Here is a 20,330-nt window from a genome sequence, read left to right on the forward strand (position 1 = left end):
TGTTACGTTTGCTTCATGTTACGTTTTTTCAGGTTGCGTTCTGCGGCGACCCGGTAGTACCGGAAAGGGTTACTTCTGGGTTTTGCCGCTCACGCACATGCGCAGAAGTAGCGAATCGCAACCCACATGTGCGCAGACATGCTGCTGCGGGTTGCATTCTGTTCAGGTTGCAAACGGGCCTCTGGAACGGATCCCATTCGCAACCAAAGGTACCACTGTATATCTCTGTGTAGAGTCCCTTCCAGCTAACCCCCTCCCAATTCCATTCTGGTTAAGTTAGACTGGGGAAGCCTATAATTCTCAGGTTGTGCTAGCAGGTATCAAAAGCCGTCTTCTCTTATCACCAACAGGGCAAATTCATCCGCATCAACTTTGACGTAACCGGCTACATCGTGGGAGCAAACATAGAAACCTGTATCCTTTTTTTTGGCACATGGGATGGAACTTGGAGGAGTACGAGAAAGTTGTACTCAGAGCTCAGAGTTGTCCCTGAGGAAGGCAAACATTTCCAAGGCCGGGTGGGGAGAGGAGGCAGGAGGCTGATCTGATGTGGTTGTCTCTGTTTGGAGCTGATCCTAGCAGCTTTGCTGCCTTCGTTCATGGTGCAGATCTTGAATGGCTGTCGGTTGAGTTTGTGCGTCGCTTTGGGGAGGGCAAGAATTAGCTAGGTTCTCATGAAAGTGTGAATCAAAACGCCAAATTTCTTCCTCATCCTCAGATCAGGAGGAAGAAGCACTCCAGAAGCAGCAGATTTCGAGGCCCAGGTGTTGGACCCAGCGTGGTTCCTCGGGTCAGCTGACTCCAGAGGAGCAGCAATAGCTCTTTCTGGCCACGCAGAGTTGGGGCACTAAGCCACAGGAGAGAATAGGCTAGGACAGGGGTTAGCAAACTTTTTCAGCAGGGGGCCGGTCCACTGTCCCTCAGACCTTGTGGGGGGGCGGACTATATTTTGGGGGGGGAAATGATGCAAGAGCCCTGGAAGCCCCGGTGGCTGCTTACCTGTGTCTTGTGAGCAGCAGGGGCTGGCGGCGGCAGAGGAGGAGGGACGATGAGCGGCTCACAAAAGGGCTCCAAAGAGGGGCTGCTTAAAATGGCGGCCGGTCGAGCGCTGCTGCTGCTGCTGGCACCAACAAAGCCCAGCCCCCTTCCTCCTCTAGGCAGGGCAGGGAGAAGCCAGGAGGAGAGAGGGAGGAGGCACTGCCACCACCGCCGAGGGAGGGAGAGGTAAAAAACGTGCGCATTGGCAATCCACGTGGCGATTCCTGGACCGTCCGTGGGCTGGATCCAGGAGGCAATTGGGCCTGATCCAGAAGGTGGTTCCTGCTCTGTTCCGTGCCAGTTTAGTGCGGCGCACAGGAGCCGAGTGGGCGGCAGGGGTCCGTGGGCTGGTTAAATGACCCCCATGGGCTGCTTGTGGCCCGTGGGCCTTAGGTTGCCGACCCCTGGTTTAGGGCTTTCAAGGTCAGCACCAACACTTTGAATTGTGCTCGGAAATGTCCTGGGAGCCAATGTAGGTCTTTCAAGACCAGTGTTATGTGGTCTCGGCAGTTGCTCCCAGTCACCAAGCTGAAATGTCAACATTTCCAGCAAAAATTTGCTTTTCGTGCAGGAGTGGCTGCCAGCAGCGTTTTTCCTTGGGGCGGTGTTTGTGCAAAAGCGCTTTGTTTAAACAGAGAAACAAACAAATGAGCAGATTCAACCCCGTAGTCATCCTCTGCATAAATATCGAAAGCAAATGAGTGAAGTCATTGACAAAGCCAAAACTTCTGTGGAGCTGGAGGAGACACAGGAAAGGAGTACCCCCCTTATACAGGAAAGCTTAAATATCTGCAGGGGGGAGACGGAAGAAAAGGCGGAACATCGGGGAGAAACTCATTAACTTCATCGCAGCTGAAGCGAAGCAGATAGCCAGAAGCAGGGCAGACATCTCACCTGTGGAACTCATTGCTACAAGATGTTGCCATAGATCAGGGAACCTGAGGGCTGCATTCTGTCATGGGGAAACTTATGGGTGCTGGGCATGGCCAGAGACAAATGTAGGAGGTCAGTAGATGAGACTCCAGCCATGTAAAAACCAGATAAGCTCACCCCCACCCTCTCCATCCGCTATATTGGCAAGAAAGAGGCACATCCCAGCAAGGCAAAAGTGCTTAAGGAGCAGAGTGTGGAGCAGAGTTGATGAGGGATATGGCTTTGGGAAAGTCCCAAGGGCCATAGATCGAGGTTCTCCACTCCTGCCAATGACATCCCCAGAAAGGACTTTTAAGTGGTCTTGCTAAATCCATGCAGGGTATGTGTTCGGAAAAGGAGGGGGAATGTCACAGGGGGAATGGCTCCCTCTTCCCATACGGATGGTCCTGTGTTCAGCCCCAGGGACATTCAATTAAAATAAATTCAGGTTGGCAAGAATGGGAAATCTCTCCCTCTGGCTTAGATTCTGAAAGATGCTGCTATAATATATATATATATATTAGAGAGCATTTATACCTTGCTCTTGAGTCAAAAGGAGCTCCCAGATGATGATGATGATGTTGTTGTTGTTTAGTTGTTTAGTCATGTCCGACTCTTCGTGACCCCATGGACCAGAGCACGCCAGGCACTCCTGTCTTCCACTGCCTCCCGCAGTTTGGTCAAACTCATGTTGGTAGCTTCAAGAACACTGTCCAGCCATCTCGTCCTCTGTCATCCCCTTCTACTTGTGCCCTCCATCTTTCTCAACATCAGTGTCTTCTCCAGGGAGTCTTCTCTTCTCAAGAGGTGGCCAAAGTACTGGAGCCTCAGCTTCAGGATCTGTCCTTCCAGTGAGCACTCAGGGCTGATTTCCTTCAGAATGGATAGTTTGATCTTCTTGTAGTCCATGGGACTCCTCCAAGAGTCTCCTCCAGCACCATAATTCGATTAATACAGTCCTCGCCCACAGTCTAGACCAGGGTTTCCCAAACTTGGGTCTCCAACTGTTTTTGGACTACACTTCCCATCATCCTTGACCGCTGGTCCTGCTACCTAGGGATGATGGGACTTGTAGTCCCCAAACAGCTGGAGACCCAAGTTTGGGAAAACCCTGGTCTAAACAAACATGGCGCACAAGGAAAGGGGTCAGGGAGGAAAGAGGAGGTGGAGAAATCAAACTCAGGTCTTAAAGCAGTTCTTATAATGACACAGTTGTCATAGTTCAGGGACTGGGAGGTGCCAGATGGGCTTTTGGGGGGAAAGTGATGGAGTGAGTCTTCTGCTTCCCATCTCTCCCACTGAGATGGTCTGATGTAATGGCTGCCCCCAGTTGACAGCTGAGGGGAGAGGAGGCCAGATGCGGCTGGCCTGCCATGGGGCTCTTTATTAAAACAACTTTATTAGGTTACATATCCCAGCTTTCCACTACAGTGGTACCTTGGCTCCCAAACGCCTTGGTACTCAAACAACTTGGAACCCAAACACTGCAAACCCAGAAGTAAGTGTTTCAGTTGCAAACTTTTTTCAGAAGCTGAATGTGCTCCATTTTGAGTGTTACAATTCCGTTTTGAGTGTTACGCTGAGGTCTGTCTGTTTTTGTTGTTTATTTTGCGTTTTTGTTTTTGCGGCTCTTTTTGTTTTGTTTTTGTGACTGTGCAGTTCAGCTACTGATTGATTGGTTGTGTGACTGCAGTGCATTGTTTATTGCTTTCATTTTATGGATCAATGGTCTTGTTAGATAGTAAAAATCAGGTTAAATTGCTGTTTTAGGGCTTGTTTTCAAAAGTCTGGAACGGATTAATCCATTTTGCATTACTTTCTATGGGAAAGCACACCTTGGTTTTGGAACGCTTTGGTTTTGGAACGGACTTCCGGAACGGATTAAGTTTGAGAACCAAGGTACCACTGTATTAAATTAGCACTTAAGGTGATGATGACGACAACAACAGCAACAACAACAAAGCAATCCAATTGCTTTGCACAATTGAAACCATTTAGAACCTATGCAAGAGATACTATGGCAAGTAGTGAAAACTCCAGAGCCAATATTTAAAAGCACCCAAAGTTTCGCTTTCTTGCTTGCTTAACTTAACATTTGCCGACAGATTTGCTGGAAAAGTCCCGGGCCATCCGGCAAGCCCGAGATGAAAGGACCTTCCACATATTTTATTACCTGCTCGCTGGAGCCACGGAACAAATGAAGAGTAAGGCACTGGCAGTGACAGCTTCTGTTTCAAACCATCGGGGAGGGGCTGTATCTCAGTTGTAGAACTTCTCCTTTGCATGCAGAAGTTCCCAGCGGCATCCGTAAGCAAGACTGGGGAAAACTCCCTGCCTGGACCCCTGGAAAGCCTCTGCCAGTCAGCGCAGAAAATACTAAGCTGGGTGGAAGATTGGTTCTGACTTGGTGCAGGCAACAACTGATTAACACGCATCCAATTGGCATGAAACCGCACATGCACGCATTGCAGCAACCCAGAAGTGGCCGGGAAAGGGGGCAGGGCAGGGGCATAATGGGGCAGGGTGGGCTTTGGGGTGGGGGCTAGCTGGTTGGGAAAGGTTGGGCTAGAGGGTGAATATTACAGGAGCATATATTGGGCCAAAGGGACCATGTTAGGTTCATTCATTTCAATGGCTCTACTCTGAGCAGGACCGAGTTGGCTACAACCCTTCATTTCTGCATGTACTTCATGGGCTGCCTTTTGAGGTTATAACCCACACAAAGCCGCTTGCAGTATGACGGGGAGGACATAAATTACATTAAAACGTGCAGAATTTGTTATAAGAGGCATAAAAGCCTGCAGTTTTCTTTTATAGCGCTGGCTCGTCTCAATTCTGCTACTGTTCACTCTCTAGATGACCTGCTGCTCGAAGGTTTCAATAACTACACTTTCCTGTCTAATGGCTATGTGCCCATTCCCTCTCAGCAAGACGATGAGATGTTCCAGGAGACCCTGGAAGCTATGGGTATTATGGGCTTCAATGAGGAAGAGCAAGTTGGTAAGGAAGAAAGCAAAAAGCAAATGTGCTTTTATCCATTTCTTTTCTTTCTGTATCCCGAAAACAACAACAATCTGTCACCCAGTGCAGGATGGATATTTAAGGGAGTGGTGATGGATGTTTAAAACTATCCTGATTTAGTCTGGTGAAATGCATCTCTCTCTTTTATCGGTCTTGTATTTCATAGGAATAGTGGCATTTGGATCCAGGTTTTTTGCATGAAGGTATTTGAAAAAGAGCCTTTCAGCAAAGCTGATATTGAGAGCGGTCCAGTTATATGCATTGAGCTTCCAGGCTTAAATTAGCTTTGCTGTAGGATTAGTTTCAGATACCTTGAAGCAAAATTGAAGAGAAAGGATTGTGATTTCCAATGTTAGGTTTGTAGTATTTTAAATTTTACCTTCTCAAGCTTCCTCTGCACTTCTTCAACGCCTGAGAGTGTTTATTTTAGCAACTATTCTAGTAAATGTTGGGGGGGGGGATTCTTGTTCACCAGAATTATGCTTGCAATTTACTGCCTTCTCTATTATAACCACGCCCCTGTTTTCACCTGTGAAATGTTGGATGGTTTGTGGGTAGCGTGGAATTGGATGGTGTGTGCAATAGGGGAGATTATTTTGTTAATGGAGGCCTAGATTAGGGAGCGGAGGAACCACTAACCCACAAATGGGTGGGATCTGCAACTGGATTCCACAGAGCCTCTGGGTTTCTTCTTCCTGATTATCGGCTATTTAGAAGGAAGGTGAAAGGGCATTGATGATGTATGAAGTGTGCAATGGCAGCGCCTTCTGCAGAAAGGCCTGTTGCAAGAAGCTGAAAGGAGAGGGGGAATTGCCTTGGCAGACATATGCTCCTTGCAAAAGCTGAAAACGTTTTAAGTAGTGATTTTAAAGATTTCTCCTGAAGAGGTGCTACTAGTCAGCCTAGACCTCGTCCTTTTTAGATATGGGACCCAGCTTTAACCCAGATCTGGAAACCAGCTTCTCTATATTTTACCATCTATTCGCTTGGTGATAGTCACAACCTAGCTCATATCAATGGGTTTCGACCCAAGGGAAGAGGACCAAAGACATACAGTGGTACCTCGGGTTACATATGCTTCAGGTTAAGAACTTTGCTTCAGGATGAGAACAGAAATCGTGCTCCGGCGGCGCGGCAGCAGCGGGAAGCCCCGTTAGCTAAAGTGGTGCTTCAGGTTAAGGACAGTTTCAGGTTAAGTACGGACCTCCGGAATGAATTAAGTACTTAACCCGAGGTACCACTGTAGTACCTTTTAGACATTGTTGAATTACAGTTCCTGCGAGCATGGCCAAAGGCCGGGGGGCAGGGATAGGATTTGTGGTCCAGTAACATTGGGAGGGCACCAGGTTGGCTATATCTGGCACAGAAAATACTGGGTTAGATCAGGGATGGGAAGTACGTGGCTTTCCAGATGTTGTCAGACACAACTCCCATCATCCCCATCTATCCACGATGCAGGCTGGGGTTGATGGTAGGTGAAGGTCAACAATATCTGGAGCAGTGTCATAGCAGGGGTTACCAGCACCCTGGGCCGTGTGGGAGGGAAACGGACAGAGTACACATGTGCATTCAACTACCTAATGGCGTCTGCATCACCCAAGAGATCACAGCCACAGAGGTAAGAAAATAAGAGTTGTTCCATTGTCTGGAGAGGTCATTTCCTGGTTCGCATGGAGAAGCCATTTTCAATGGAGCCCAGAGACATAAGCACACAGCTGTATTGAGGCATCACTAGGCATTGAAATTTTGTGCCTTGGGCAACCGCCCCTTCTCCCCCTGCTATGCCACTGGTCTAGACGACTACCCCATTCCCCATCCCTGTGCTAGATGAACTGATGGCCTGACCTGGTCGAGGTAAAGTAAAAGATAAAGGACCCCTGGACAGTTAAGTCCAGTCAAAGGCGACTATGGGGTTGCGGCACTCATCTCACTTTTGGGCCGAGGGAGCCGCTGTTTGTCCACAGACAGTTTTCTGGGTCATGTGGCCAGCATGACTAAATCGCTACCAGCGCATGGAGGACTGTGACGAGTGCCAGAGCGCATGGAAACACCGTTTACCTTTGTCTCGCAGTGGTACTTATTTATCTACTTGCACTTTGATGTGCTTTCGAACTGCTAGGTTGGCAGGAGCTGGGACAGAGCAATGGGAGCTCACCCCATCGCGGGGATTTGAACCTCTGACCTTCCGATTAGCAAGCCCAAGAGGCTCGGTGGTTTAGACCACAGCGCCAAGCTTCAAATGTCTAGAACTCAGAAACTGTTTCCGTTACCACTCAGTCACATCAGGAACTTATGATCTGCATCTGTGCATTAGATTACATTACAGACTATTACTATTACAGACTATTGTATTTTAATATTTTGTTGGAAGCCACCCAGAGTGGCTGAGGAAACCCAGCCAGATGGGGGGGGGGGTTTAAATAATAAATTATTATTATTATTATTAGATTGCAAATGAGAAACAAATTCAATTGCCATTGATTTCTCATCTACCACTGATCATTTGCGCAGCTCTGATCAGTAACTTGTGCCGAATGAATGAGTTTTTTGAACATAGGACGCTGCCACAGAACATGTTGGACTGTTGACCCATCTAACTTGGTATTCTCTACACAGACTGGTAAGGGATGCGGGTGGCGCTGTGGGTTAAACCACATAGCCTAGGACTTGCCGATCAGAAGGTCAGCGGTTCGAATCCCCGCGACGGGGTGAGCTCCCGTTGCTCAGTCCCTGCTCCTGCCAACCACGCAGTTCGAAAGCACGTCCAAGTGCAAGTAGATAAATAGGTACCGCTCCGGCGGGAAGGTAAACGGCTTTTCCGTGTGCTGCTCTGGTTCGCCAGAAGCGGCTTAGTCATGCTGGCCACATGACCCGGAAGCTGTATGCCGGCTCCCTCGGCCAGTAAAGCGAGATGAGTGCCGCAACCCCAGAGTTGGTCACGACTGGACCTAATGGTCGGGGGTCCCTTTACCTTTACACAGACTGGCAGCAGCTCTGCAGGGTTGGGCCTCTCCCAGCCCTACCTGGGTCATGTACGATCACCATCAAGAATGAATTAGATTTTTTGTTGTTTTTTCAAAGGCAGGGTTTCTGCAGATTCAACACCGTTGATGAATTTTCCAGCACAGAGCAGTAGCTGGAAACCTGGGCTCCGAATGTTTGAGATGCAGCGAGGGAAAGATAAACTTTTTAAGCATTCCTGTGACAGGACTCTGCACAAACTCAGCAGAAGGGATTTGAACTTCAGCCAGGAAGTACCAGACAGATGACCATTTAAAGCTAGGATTTAGGGGGCCTCCAAGCACTGACGTCCAAGCAGAGAGCTGCAAGGAGATCGGGACATGGGAGTTCGGATTGGGATTTATTTTTTTATTTTTGTAAATAAAGAGAAGCGGCAGCTGCGTTGAAAATGTTTTATGACTGGATGAAGAGGAGACATCAGTCAGATGAATTGTTTGCCGTGGTTGTTTTCCAAATGCTCTCCCTCTTTTCTTTAAGGCTCTCTAACTACATTTGGTGCCTAAGGGAACACAGTGTCTGTAGTTTTTCAGTCTGGTGACACCTACTGGCCCAGAAATTTTACTGCTATCTGCAGTATCCTCCAGACAGATTTTAAAGTGTGTGCAACTGATCTTGAGATAAAAGATGCGAGAGTAAACAACTCAGAAATAAATTGTGGGCAGGGCGAACTCTGGGCTTAAGCTCAACAAATTTGGGGGTTGTCTAAAGAAAGTTCAACTTTTGGGGTGTCCTGGTTTTTACTTTCTGAAATAGAGGAACCCGAACATAAACTAATTTTACGTGTAAACATTTAGTATTATTCTTAAGTATTTCTTCAGTTATATATCACCCTTTATCCAAAGATTCCAGGGTGGTGTACAACATTATGAACATAATTTAGGCAGTATAATACTAAAAACATAATGCACAGCATTTAACAGGCCATAGGGTTGTAACCTGGAAATCTGAGTATGAGAGAGAGGCACCCAATTGGCTCTCGCTCATCTTTGGGACTTGGAAGCTTAGGGGTTCATCCTGGGTACGAAATGTAAAACAGACCTTTCCATCAGACTGTGGTGTGGCTAAAACTCTTTTCTGAGCCCCCTTGTTGACTGAGCGGAGTACGGATCTGTATATATCTTCAAGCTTCTTAAAGATGTCTCCTTTACACCCGCGCAGCGATGCTGAGAGTCGTCTCATCCGTTCTCCAGCTTGGTAACATCGTATTCAAGAAAGAGAGGAACACAGACCAAGCTTCAATGCCAGACAACACAGGTATGACAGAGGACTGTGCAGGATTCAGATTTCTGCCCTTGTTGTGAGTCCCGCCCCCCCTGCAAAAATGGACCATGTATAGCTTACAAGCAGCCATGCACACATGGCCTGTACCCAACAGAAGGAACTTGTATATCAATATTCAGCTGCTCATGGATAACAAAACTCTGCTTTTCTGATGGTACATCTGACATCTCTTGCAACTCAAATGGGGAAAATATGCTGTATGAAATAGTGGGTGCACAAATCAGTCAGTTTTGGTTTCTCCACGTTTCCCATTCCCCCCACCCCAGTCTTAAATTCCTTTCTCCACATTTCTGCAGCGGTTTTGGTGTGGGGGGGTTTTGTTTATAAAGAACCCTCCTGAAAATTCACCAGAATTTGGGTGAGAACTTTCCCTAACAAACACATTTTTGTATGGAGTTTTGACCGACCTACACATTTTCACAAACAGGTTTTCCGAATATAATGCATCTTGGTATGTTGTTTTCATCAATATGTGCAATTTTTTTTGTACACGTTGGTTGGAGGGACTGCATTGCAAAATTCAGGGCATGTCGGATTTTGAAGGATAGATGCGTTTTCGTCCCCATGTTGGTTGGAAAAGTGCAACTTAGGTAGCTTCTTGTTCAAATGCAACCAAAATTGAATTTATCCATGCAACCCTAGTATAAAATGACATTTCAAATCTCTTCTGAGAGCCAGTGTGGTGTAGTGGTTAAGAGTGGTGGACTCGTAATCTGGTGAACCGGGTTCAATTCCCCGCTCCTCCACATGCAGCTACTGGGTGACCTTGGGCCAGTCACACTTCTCTGAAGTCTCTCAGCCTCACTCACCTCACAGAGTGTTTGTTGTGGGGGAGGAAGGGAAAGGAGAATGTTAGCCGCTTTGAGACTCCTTTGGGTAGTGATAAAGTAGGATATCAAATCCAAACTCTTCTTCTTCTTCTGTTCCAGCTGCACAAAAAGTGTGCCACCTTATGGGTATCAATGTGACAGATTTCACCCGGTCAATACTCACCCCAAGAATCAAGGTTGGCCGAGATGTTGTTCAGAAAGCTCAGACCAAGGAACAGGTAATGATGGCCTTCTTTCCCTTGTTTCCTCCGTTCTGGTCATGGTCTTCGAAAGATCCAGCACCCAGGCAATGGGAATTTCCCCAAGCCCAGACACCAATGATTGCCATGCAATAAAAGCTGGCTGTGGTTCCTTCATTGATTTTGGTCTTGCTTCCGTTTAACTTTTTCAACAGGCTGATTTTGCAATAGAGGCCTTAGCCAAAGCAACGTATGAACGCCTTTTCCTTTGGATTCTGAGCCGGGTGAACAAAGCCCTGGACAAGACCAAGAGACAAGGCGCATCCTTCCTGGGAATCCTTGACATTGCTGGGTTTGAGATTTTTGAGGTATGCTCCCTTTATTCAACCCAAGGTTACTGGAGCAGCTGACCTCAATCAAGGCCAGCTCATTTTCTTGTGTTCCGTGGTCAGTGCCAGATTTACATATAAGCTTAACAAGCTATAGCTTAGGGCCCCACTCTCTTGGGCCCCCCAAAAAAATTTAAAGAGAAAAAACCCTGGATGTACATTTCCAAAATATAACATAAAAACAAATAAAATAGAACCTACATACAGCAACAGTGTTTTGTGTTGTGTAGGCTCCTATGATGTAAGTAATGGGCGCCGCCTGCTAGCCTGTTCCCTAAAATATCACTGGTTTGCTCATTTCTATATATAGGGTGCCTACATTCTGCATGGACTGATTGCATGGCCACATGTGCAAATGGCTTTAGATACCAATTAGGTCCACAAATTACCATATAGCATATGTTGTTGTTTAGTTGTTTAGTCGTGTCCGACTCTTTCTGACCCCCTGGACCAGAGCACACCAGGCACTCCTGTCTTCCACTGCCTCCCCCAGTTTGGTCAAACTCATGCTGGTAGCTTCGAGAACACTATCCAACCATCTCGTCCTCTGTCATCCCCTTCTCCTTGTGCCCTCCATCTTTCCCAACATCAGGGTCTTTTCCAGGGAGTCTTCCCTTCTCATGAGGTGGCCAAAGTATTGGAGCCTCAGCTTCACGATCTGTCCTTCCAGTGAGCACTCAGGGCTGATTTCCTTAAGAATGGATCGGTTTGATCTTCTTGCAGTCCATGGGACTCTCAAGAGTCTCCTCCAGCACCATAATTCAAAAGCATATATAGCATATATTCAATACAAAAAACAGTGACAATTTGTTGCTGACAAAGGACAGCTGGACATATAAAGGGCCCCAATACCTTCAGTTGCTTAGGGCCTCATCAAACCTAAATCAGGCCCTGTCCGTGGTCCAAGGCATTTTGCTGCCTGAGGTGAAGAGCATGGTGCATTGTCCCCAGTTCCCTGTACAGAAGCTAACTGGACTGGAGCTGAATCTTGTTCGATGCTGGTCCAATGGGGCAGCATCCTCTGGCGGAGATGGTGGTGGTGGGCTTCACTCAGAGGGGGCAGGCAGACTGTTCAGCACTTGCCACTCTGCCTTCCAAAACTTCACTGCCGTCCTCCGGCAACCCTGAGGCACACGGCTCACTCTGCCTAATGACAGGGCTGGTCCTGTCCATACTGTTTGTGGGTTTATAAGCTTGTTGGTTTTATGAACTTGTAGGTTTATAAAGAGACGAGTAAAGGTAAAGGGACCCCTGATCATTAGGTCCAGTCGTGGCCGACTCTGGGGTTGCGGTGCTCATCTCGCTTTATTGGCCAAGGGAGCCGGTGTACAGCTTCCGGGTCATGTGGCCAGCATGACTAAGCTGCTTCTGGCGAACCAGAGCAGCGCACAGAAACGCCATTTACCTTCCCGCCGGAGCGGTACCTATTTATCTACTTGCACTTTGACGTGCTTTCGAACTGCTAGGTTGGCAGGAGCATCGCGGGGATGCGAACCGCCGACCTTCTGATCGGCAAGCCCTAGGCTCTGTGGTTTAACCCACAGCACCATCCGCGTCCCTTAAAAAGAGACGAGTAGTCTTCGTTTATTAAGGTTTAAAAGCTCCAATTGTTTTGGTCTTACCTTGATTTAAGAAGGTTAACCCTGTATATGGCTGCTGCTTCACCCCTGCTTTCTCCCCCCCCCCCATCCCACAGGTCAATTCTTTTGAGCAGCTGTGCATCAATTACACCAACGAGAAGCTCCAGCAGCTCTTCAACCACACAATGTTCATCCTTGAGCAAGAAGAGTACCAGAGGGAGGGCATCGAGTGGAACTTCATTGATTTTGGACTGGACCTGCAGCCCTGCATTGAGCTGATCGAAAGACCAGTAAGATTGCTTTGTCTAGAACATCTGGTTGACCATTCACCCATTACAACCATCTTCACAGAGCCAGTGTGGTGTAGTGGTTAAGAGTGGTGGACTCGTAATCTGGTGAACCGGGTTCGCTTCCCCGCTCCTCCACATGCAGCTGCTGGGTGACCTTGGGCTAGTCACACTTCTCTGAAGTCTCTCAGCCCCACTCACCTCACAGAGTGTTTGTTGTCGGGGAGGAAGGGAAAAGGAGGTTGTGAGCCACTTTGAGACTCCTTAAGGGGAGTGAAAGGCGGGATATCAAATCCAAACTCTTCAGAATTTCTTACAGTCTGGTCAGGCTTTTGGTCAGGTCTAAATTAAATTAAATTAAATTAAATTAAATTAAATTAAGCAATTCATTATATTGAAACTATTGCATCAAGTGTGACTTGCTAAATTTCTCAGTATTAAATTCTGACTTCTTATTTTTAACACACAGACACACACAATGTATATCCCACCTTTCCCTCAAGGTGCTTAAGGTGGGATACAAGGTTCTTCCCCCCTCCCCATTTTGTCCTCACAACAGCCCTTTGAGGTAGGTTGGGCTAAGGAATAGTGCTGCTCTCCAGGCACTATTCCACCCCTCTAACCACTACACCACACTGACACCTTAGCATTGTATCACAGAGGATTGGCTTCCTTGGGTATAATCCATCAATTGATCAATGGAAGCATTTGGCAACCAGAGGCTAATTTTAATCAGGTATGGCAAATTTTCCAGAGCCATCTGTTTGGCAGTGGTGAGAACAGAATGCTGGAGTATATGGGCCTTTCAGCTGACCCAGGAGGGCTGCTCTTAATTTCCTACATTAATTTTTATCTCTGTGGCCATGGATTAACAGAACACGAGTTTAAAGAGCAGCGCGGGGCTGTTTGCAAAAGGACTTTCTAACAGCCCTATGCTGCTCTTTGAACCTCTAAAACTGGAGTTTCTAGGCCCAGTGTGGGCCTGTTTGAAACCCTTTTGCAAACCCCACGCTGCTCTTTAACCATCCTAAAACCAGCTGGTTTAGGAGGTTCAAAGAGCAGCGTGGGGTTGTTTGCAAAAGGGCTTTCAAACAGCCCTGCGTTGCACTTTGAGGTCTCAACAATTGGGGCTACAAAGTGCAGCATCACCTGATATCAATGATAGATGGCAACCCTGCCCACCTGTCAAATTTGACCTGCTAGGGCTTGAGGAGACAATGATCTGTCCCGTCCCCCCCTCCCAAGACTCCCCACTCCTCCTCTAAACAAATGAACACCGTTTTCTTTCTAGCTCTTTACCAAATGGACACCGGCATGACAGTAAATTTCAGCAGTCAACGCCCAGTATGTTGGGAAGGTCTCTCCCGAGAGGTGATCTGATGACGTTCTGTTCTCTTCCGTTTCAGAATAACCCCCCTGGTGTCCTGGCCTTGCTGGATGAGGAGTGCTGGTTCCCCAAGGCCACGGACACCTCCTTTGTGGAGAAGCTGGGTAACGAACAAGGCAACCACCCCAAGTTCCAAAAGCAGAAGCAACTCAAGGACAAAACAGAGTTCTCTATCATTCATTACGCAGGAAAGGTAAGGGGCAGGACAGGGACATCCAAATAGACAATTTCTTTCTTTTTTTAATTTTATTTATTCTTAATAAATGATACAAAAAATGAAAATAAAATAAACTAACATGTACTGATACAAAAAGAAAAAATACATATACCCCGACTTCTCGACTTCCTTTGGTTCAAATTTGAATATTGTCTTTTTTCCCATATAATTTTTATTAATTTCTTTTTTAACACAATATTTCCAACATTACAATAACAAATAACAAAAAAACCTCTTTGCTCTGCCGAGCTCATGACTTCCCTCCATCCCTTCAACCGGTTTTGTGTTTTCAAGTCTCTACAGTGATACTTCTGGCTACGTACTTAATTCATTTTGGAGGTCCGGTCTTAACCTGAAACTGTTCTTAACCTGAAGCACCACTTTATAACCCTTTCTAATTATTGTTCTCATTTACACTTTACATACTTAATCCATGCATATCAACATATTCCTTTTAGAGCAGTGTTTTTCCATGTATTCCTCGAAACATTGCCATTCTAATCTTAATTTTTGATTTGTCTGAAGTCTTGTGGCTGCTGTTAACCTTGCTAATTCTATAAATTCGCTTAAATTACATATCCAATCATCTTTTGTGACAATTTCTTAACAGTGCACATACTTAGGGTTGCTTTCCTTTGATTTTTTTTTGGGGGAAATAGCCCTACTTGCCATAGGTCTGTGTTTTCCCAGACATTTTTCTAATTCAGCAAAAATCCGCCTGGACTTCATTTTGCTGAGCTGAGCGTTTCCCGGATGTGTCAGGGAAAACCCGGACATATGGCAGCCGTACACATGCTGCCCCCTCCCTGCCCGCAGGCTGAAGCACTCAGGGACAGCGCAAAGGCTTGGCATGGGCAGGCAATTGCTGTGCCCCCCCCCCACGATTCCCCTACACCTGCTCTTCCTCTTCAGTGTTGCAACTTGGTTGTTCACCTACCTCTTGCTCTGGCCTGGAGGGTAATGAGCAAGCAAATAACGGCAGAGGTGAGAAGGCGGCAGAGTCAGCTCCTGCTGCCTGCTTGCTCAATGACTCTGTCTGGTAGCAGTGATGGGGCAGAGGAGCATCAGCAGTTGGCAACAATGGCAGAGAGGAGGTAGACCAGGGGTCTGCAAGGCTTACCGGGTGTGGGCCGGATCACTCCTGCAGAGATCCTCCGTGGGCCAGGCCGGCGCAGTGCAATGCCGGAAATCACTTCTGCGCATGCCCAGACGCTGAAAATCGCACCTGCGCAGAAGCGATTTCTGGCGTCTGGGCATGCGCAGAAGTGATTTCCAGCACCGCGATTTCTGGTGTCTGGGCATGTGCAGAAGCGATTTCCGGAGCCGCAGAAGAGAGTCCCCGCACCACGCTGCGCTGGTTTAGCGCAGCGCATGGGACTTGCCGAGTGGGCAGCTCAGTTTGGGGGTGGCTCTGTTGACATGCAGAGGGCCGGGAGGCCAGCTGATAAGCCCCAGCTGTGCCGTCTCCTTCCATCGGCCCATGCTTGATGTAAATCAGTGACCCGGACTTCAAAAGCCAGGGCACGCTATTAGCAGAGTGTACTGTGCACACAGAATAGGTCTGAGGCTTGTGAAGTCATGCTCTAACTACAGATTTATTAAACATAAATCAGAACAAAGAAACATGTCTCTCATGTCGTCTCAGAGAAAACAGCAAAAGCAAAAGCTATACACAAACGGAACTGCCCAGCATACTGTGCTGGAATGTAAACAGACATGTGACATGCAACAATCTCATGCCTGTTCCTTAAGGTGGAATGGAAATGTCAACAGGCTCATGGGCCGGTTAAGTGACCCTCATGGGCTGCTTCTGGCCCATGGGACTTAGGTTGCTGACCTCTGAGGTAGACTCACAGAGGGAGGGCTGGGGGGAGCATCAAATTTTCACCTTTTACAGGGTGTCATATTACCCAGATCTGCCCCTGCTGGAAGTTGCCAAGTGACAACTTGCAGTGACTCACGCATGCTGGGTTTTTGTTTTTCCTGGAAGGTTAACTACAACGCCACCGCCTGGCTGACCAAGAACATGGATCCCTTGAACGACAACGTGACATCCTTACTGAACCAGTCCTCCGAGAAGTTTGTGGCAGATCTCTGGAAAGATGGTAAGGACATGCAGCATGCAACGCCGTCCGTTGAGCATAGGCCCTTCTTCATGCCAAACAGCTCCTCTGCCCCTGAGGCTTCCTCTAAAGGCTGAATGTATAGTCTCGGCTTTGTTTCAGTGGACCGCATCGTGGGGCTGGACCAGATGGCCAAGATGACGGAGAGTTCCCTCCCGAGCGCTTCCAAGACGAAGAAGGGCATGTTCCGGACAGTTGGGCAGCTGTACAAGGAGCAGCTGACGAAGCTCATGACCACCTTGAGGAACACCAGCCCCAACTTCGTCCGCTGCATCATCCCGAATCACGAAAAAAGGGTCGGTACTCTTCTGGTACTGAGAGCGAGCACATCCACTCCTTTTCCAAGTACAGTGGTACCTCAGTTTTCGAACTTACAGTGGTACCTTGGTACACAAACGGCTTGGCTCCCAAACAAATCAGCTCCCGAACGCCACAAACCCGGAAGTGAGTGTTCTGGTTTGCGAACGTTTTTCGGAAGCTGAACGTCTGACATGGCTTCCACTTGAGTGCAGGAAGCTCCTGCAGCCAATCGGAAGCCATGCCTTGGTTTTCGAGCAGTTTCGGGAGTCGGATGGACTCCTGGAACGGATTAAGTTCATGAACCAAGGTATCACTGTAATCCGTTCCAGAAGACCATTGGAGTTCTGAAAAGTTTGAAAACTGAAAACTCAATAGCCAACAGCTGGGCCTCAGGATCTTGCACTCAGCAGAAGCCGTGTGGCATGTTTGACTTCTGAGGTATGTACAAAAACCAAAGCATTTACTACTGGGCTTATGGTGTTCAAAAACCGAAATGTTCATCAACGGAGACATTCGAAAACAGAGGTATCACTGTATTTGTTTATGCTTCAGAAAAGCCCCCAGAGCAATTTGAGAAACTGAAACCACAACGATAATATTAAACCAAACTGTTTTCAAAATGGAAAAGACGGCAACTAGAAAGCAGCCATGTAATTCGCCAAAATAAAAATAAAACTTGAAGCCTAAGAAGAAGAAGAAGACCCCATGCATCTGGCTGGGTTTCCCCACTTGAGGGGAGGGTACAGATTAGGACCAGCGAGAGGATGTGGCCTTTGGAGTCGGGAAACTTCTCTGGGGAGAGCCCTGGGGAGTAACTCTCCACTTTAGCAGCAGTTTCAGTTGGAAACCAATTGTTGCTACTGGAACAAAGCAACGCTTGCCCATCAGCAAGCAAGTCTTACTCTAGGAAAGGAACAGTCAGGAGCTCATGCACTCGATGCCCCGTGTGATGCCAGGTGTGGAACAAGTGTGCGGTTTAGGGAGAACAGCCTCATGGCCAGACATTCCCCACCCCTGCCCTAATGGAGTAGTTTCCACTGTGCATGTGAAGCTGAGAATCTTTAATGGAGGAATCCCATCATTTCACCAAACTATGGTTCACATAATTGCTCCTTCAGAGCCACTAGTTTTTAGTGTAGAAAAGCCTCTAGACAGGAATTCTCTGCTCTGGTTTTGAAGCTTATTCACTTATATATTCCAGAAGTGTAAAAATGGGCCTTTTGCAAATCCCTCCTGCCCCCTTTCCTATGCTGGGTGATGGAATTATAAAAGACCATCTCCCTGTTTTACAGTCCGGGAAGCTAGATGCTCACTTGGTCTTGGAGCAACTGAGGTGCAACGGTGTTTTGGAAGGGATCCGAATCTGTCGCCAGGGTTTCCCTAACAGAATCGTCTTCCAGGAATTCCGCCAGCGGTAAGAGGCTTGCAAGGAGCAATAAGGATTTTGGTGTTTTTTTTTGGGGGGAGATATTGTGCAAGAGTTCCCCAAATCAGACCTGGGTCTAGGCATCTCAGTGACTGGGCTGCATGACTTGAACATGAGCAGGAGCAAATTGCTTGGGTTCCTGTAGCATGACAAAGCTACAGGAGTATGGATGGCATCAAAATGAAACTGTAGACTCCAATTCACCAAGATCATCTCTTCTGAAAGGAATGGGAATTGTGCAAGAGCACTGTTGCTATCAGTTTGTTCCATGGATCGGAGCTCAGGATTGTTATCAAAGGATTTAATTAGGAACAGGCAAATCTGACAGTTTTTGTTTCCCTCAATTTCTCCTTTTCCCAATCTTCAGTTCTCCACGTTTTTCCTTTTTTTATTTTATTAAGAATTCATCGGCATTTTAGTGTGCTTTTCTCCCAGTTTACCCATTTTTGTCTAATATACTTTGATTAACTTTTTACCTAATCTGCATTTCTCTTATATCGGCTGGATATATGAATGGAATTGCAAAACCCAAATTAGATAAATCACAAACTAATGGAAGAAGTAAATTAGCAGGGATTCTCCCCCAAAATGTGCCAAGAAATAAATATCAAATTATGGACATTAATAGGTTCACGGATAAATTGTAATTCAGAAGCAAGAGAGACTATACATTTTATGCCATGCCACATATTTCATACCCAAGGATTTACATGATTTGGATCACGCCTATATTCAGATGTTGCAGAATTCAGTGCTATTTTCAATGTGCTTTGCCCATAGCTATGAAATTCTTGCTGCAAATGCCATTCCGAAAGGATTTATGGATGGAAAGCAAGCATGTATACTTATGGTGAGCAAAGCCTTTTCACCTTTTGCTATATGTCCCTGTTTGCATGACTCTTGTCTTCTGTTACTTTCCTGCTCCACATTCCAACATGACCAGACTTCCTTTCACCTCTTTGTTTTCTTCCTTCTTTTTCTTGGCATTCCAGGGTTTCCCTTAAGATGTTTCATTTTCTCCACTCCGGACCAACTCTGTGTTTTGGGATGTATCTTTTAAATACACCCCGTATTCCAGAATTCATTTATACAGTGGTGCTCTAATACTGTATAAATAAATACATGCCGTTTAAAAAACACACACACTGAGTTGCTCTGCAGCCTCCCCAAGATGATCCGTTTATTGAGCATTCGTCCCGATTCGTTTGCACAAAGCTTATGTGGAGGGTTAGCTTAGATCTGGTTTTTAATCGAACACTACAAATTGATGTCTCCTCCCACCTCAATAGATCAAAGCCTTGGAACTTGACCCCAACCTGTACAGGATTGGGCAGAGCAAGATCTTCTTCAGAACCGGCGTCTTGGCTCATTTGGAAGAGGAGAGGGACCTGAAGATCACAGACGTCATCATCACTTTCCAGGCTCAATCCCGAGGCTACCTGGCAAGAAAGTACGGTTGTTTCCCAAGGAGCAATCAAAAAACAAAACGAAACAAAAAACTTAGGATGGGTGGGAGGTGCAGGATCACAAGCATCAAGCATGGTCACTCCCACAAGTGGTGTGACTTTGCTGGACCAGGTGCCCTGTGTAATGGGCCCACCGAAAGGACAGAGAGCTTTTGAACAGCTCATGCAAGCAAGCCAGTCTGCATGGAGCAGGGCATTGTCAGAAGGGAGAGTCTGCAAAACTACCAGGCTCCTCCCACTTCATCTCCTGCTCCAGGGCAGACTGTTTGCACATTGCATTTGCAGACTCCTGGTGGTGTGTTCCTGTAATCAGAAGTCCCCTTTACTGGACATTTTGCTGATCAAAATTGTTCTTCCCTATACACAGCTGGGTGGGGTGTTCTACACGGATGATGAAGGGTTGTATTCAATGCTAGTCATCTTCAGAGCAGACCCACTGAAATGAATGGACATTGGTCCATTAATTTGGGGAGTTTCCTTTGAGCAGGACTGCATTGGACACAACACTAAGACTGTCCCATGCCAACATGCTTTTGTGAGGGTATAACAGATATCTGGCACGTACGTGTTGTACCAGTTGCTGAGGCGCGATTTCCCATAGAAAGTAATGCAAAATGGATTAATCGGTTCTAGGCCTTTAAAACCAACCCCTAGAACAGCAATTTGACATAATTTTTACTATCTAACGATACTATCTGATGTTGTTCTGTTAACGATTCTCTTGGCTTTGCAGCTTTTATCCATTTCACTCAGCACTGGCTTCCACACAGTCACAAAATCAAATTGGTTGCAAGAGAACTCCAAATAAACCAAAATAAAAGCTAGCCCAAATAAGCCTAAATATCACCTCCGTGACGCGCAGGTGCCCAGCTA

General features: G+C 46.9%; 1 protein-coding gene across 2 annotated transcripts in view; it reads left to right on the forward strand.

The window, feature by feature from the left end:
* MYH11 (myosin heavy chain 11) overlaps positions 1-20,330 on the forward strand; it is an 87,836-nt gene that overhangs the window by 35,632 nt on the left and 31,874 nt on the right. For both annotated transcript variants that reach the window (XM_028705395.2, XM_028705396.2), the window contains 13 exons: positions 351-414; positions 4,056-4,154; positions 4,807-4,950; positions 9,151-9,246; positions 10,203-10,321; positions 10,498-10,650; positions 12,368-12,541; positions 13,945-14,118; positions 16,133-16,247; positions 16,368-16,561; positions 17,858-17,979; positions 18,772-18,841; positions 19,281-19,441. In XM_028705395.2, the coding sequence (XP_028561228.2) occupies positions 351-414; positions 4,056-4,154; positions 4,807-4,950; positions 9,151-9,246; positions 10,203-10,321; positions 10,498-10,650; positions 12,368-12,541; positions 13,945-14,118; positions 16,133-16,247; positions 16,368-16,561; positions 17,858-17,979; positions 18,772-18,841; positions 19,281-19,441 (1,685 nt within the window). The remainder of the gene's footprint in view (positions 1-350; positions 415-4,055; positions 4,155-4,806; positions 4,951-9,150; positions 9,247-10,202; positions 10,322-10,497; positions 10,651-12,367; positions 12,542-13,944; positions 14,119-16,132; positions 16,248-16,367; positions 16,562-17,857; positions 17,980-18,771; positions 18,842-19,280; positions 19,442-20,330) is intronic.

This window comes from Podarcis muralis, chromosome 14 (genome assembly GCF_964188315.1).
Source record: "Podarcis muralis chromosome 14, rPodMur119.hap1.1, whole genome shotgun sequence".
NCBI classification, from domain to species: Eukaryota; Metazoa; Chordata; class Lepidosauria; order Squamata; family Lacertidae; genus Podarcis; species Podarcis muralis.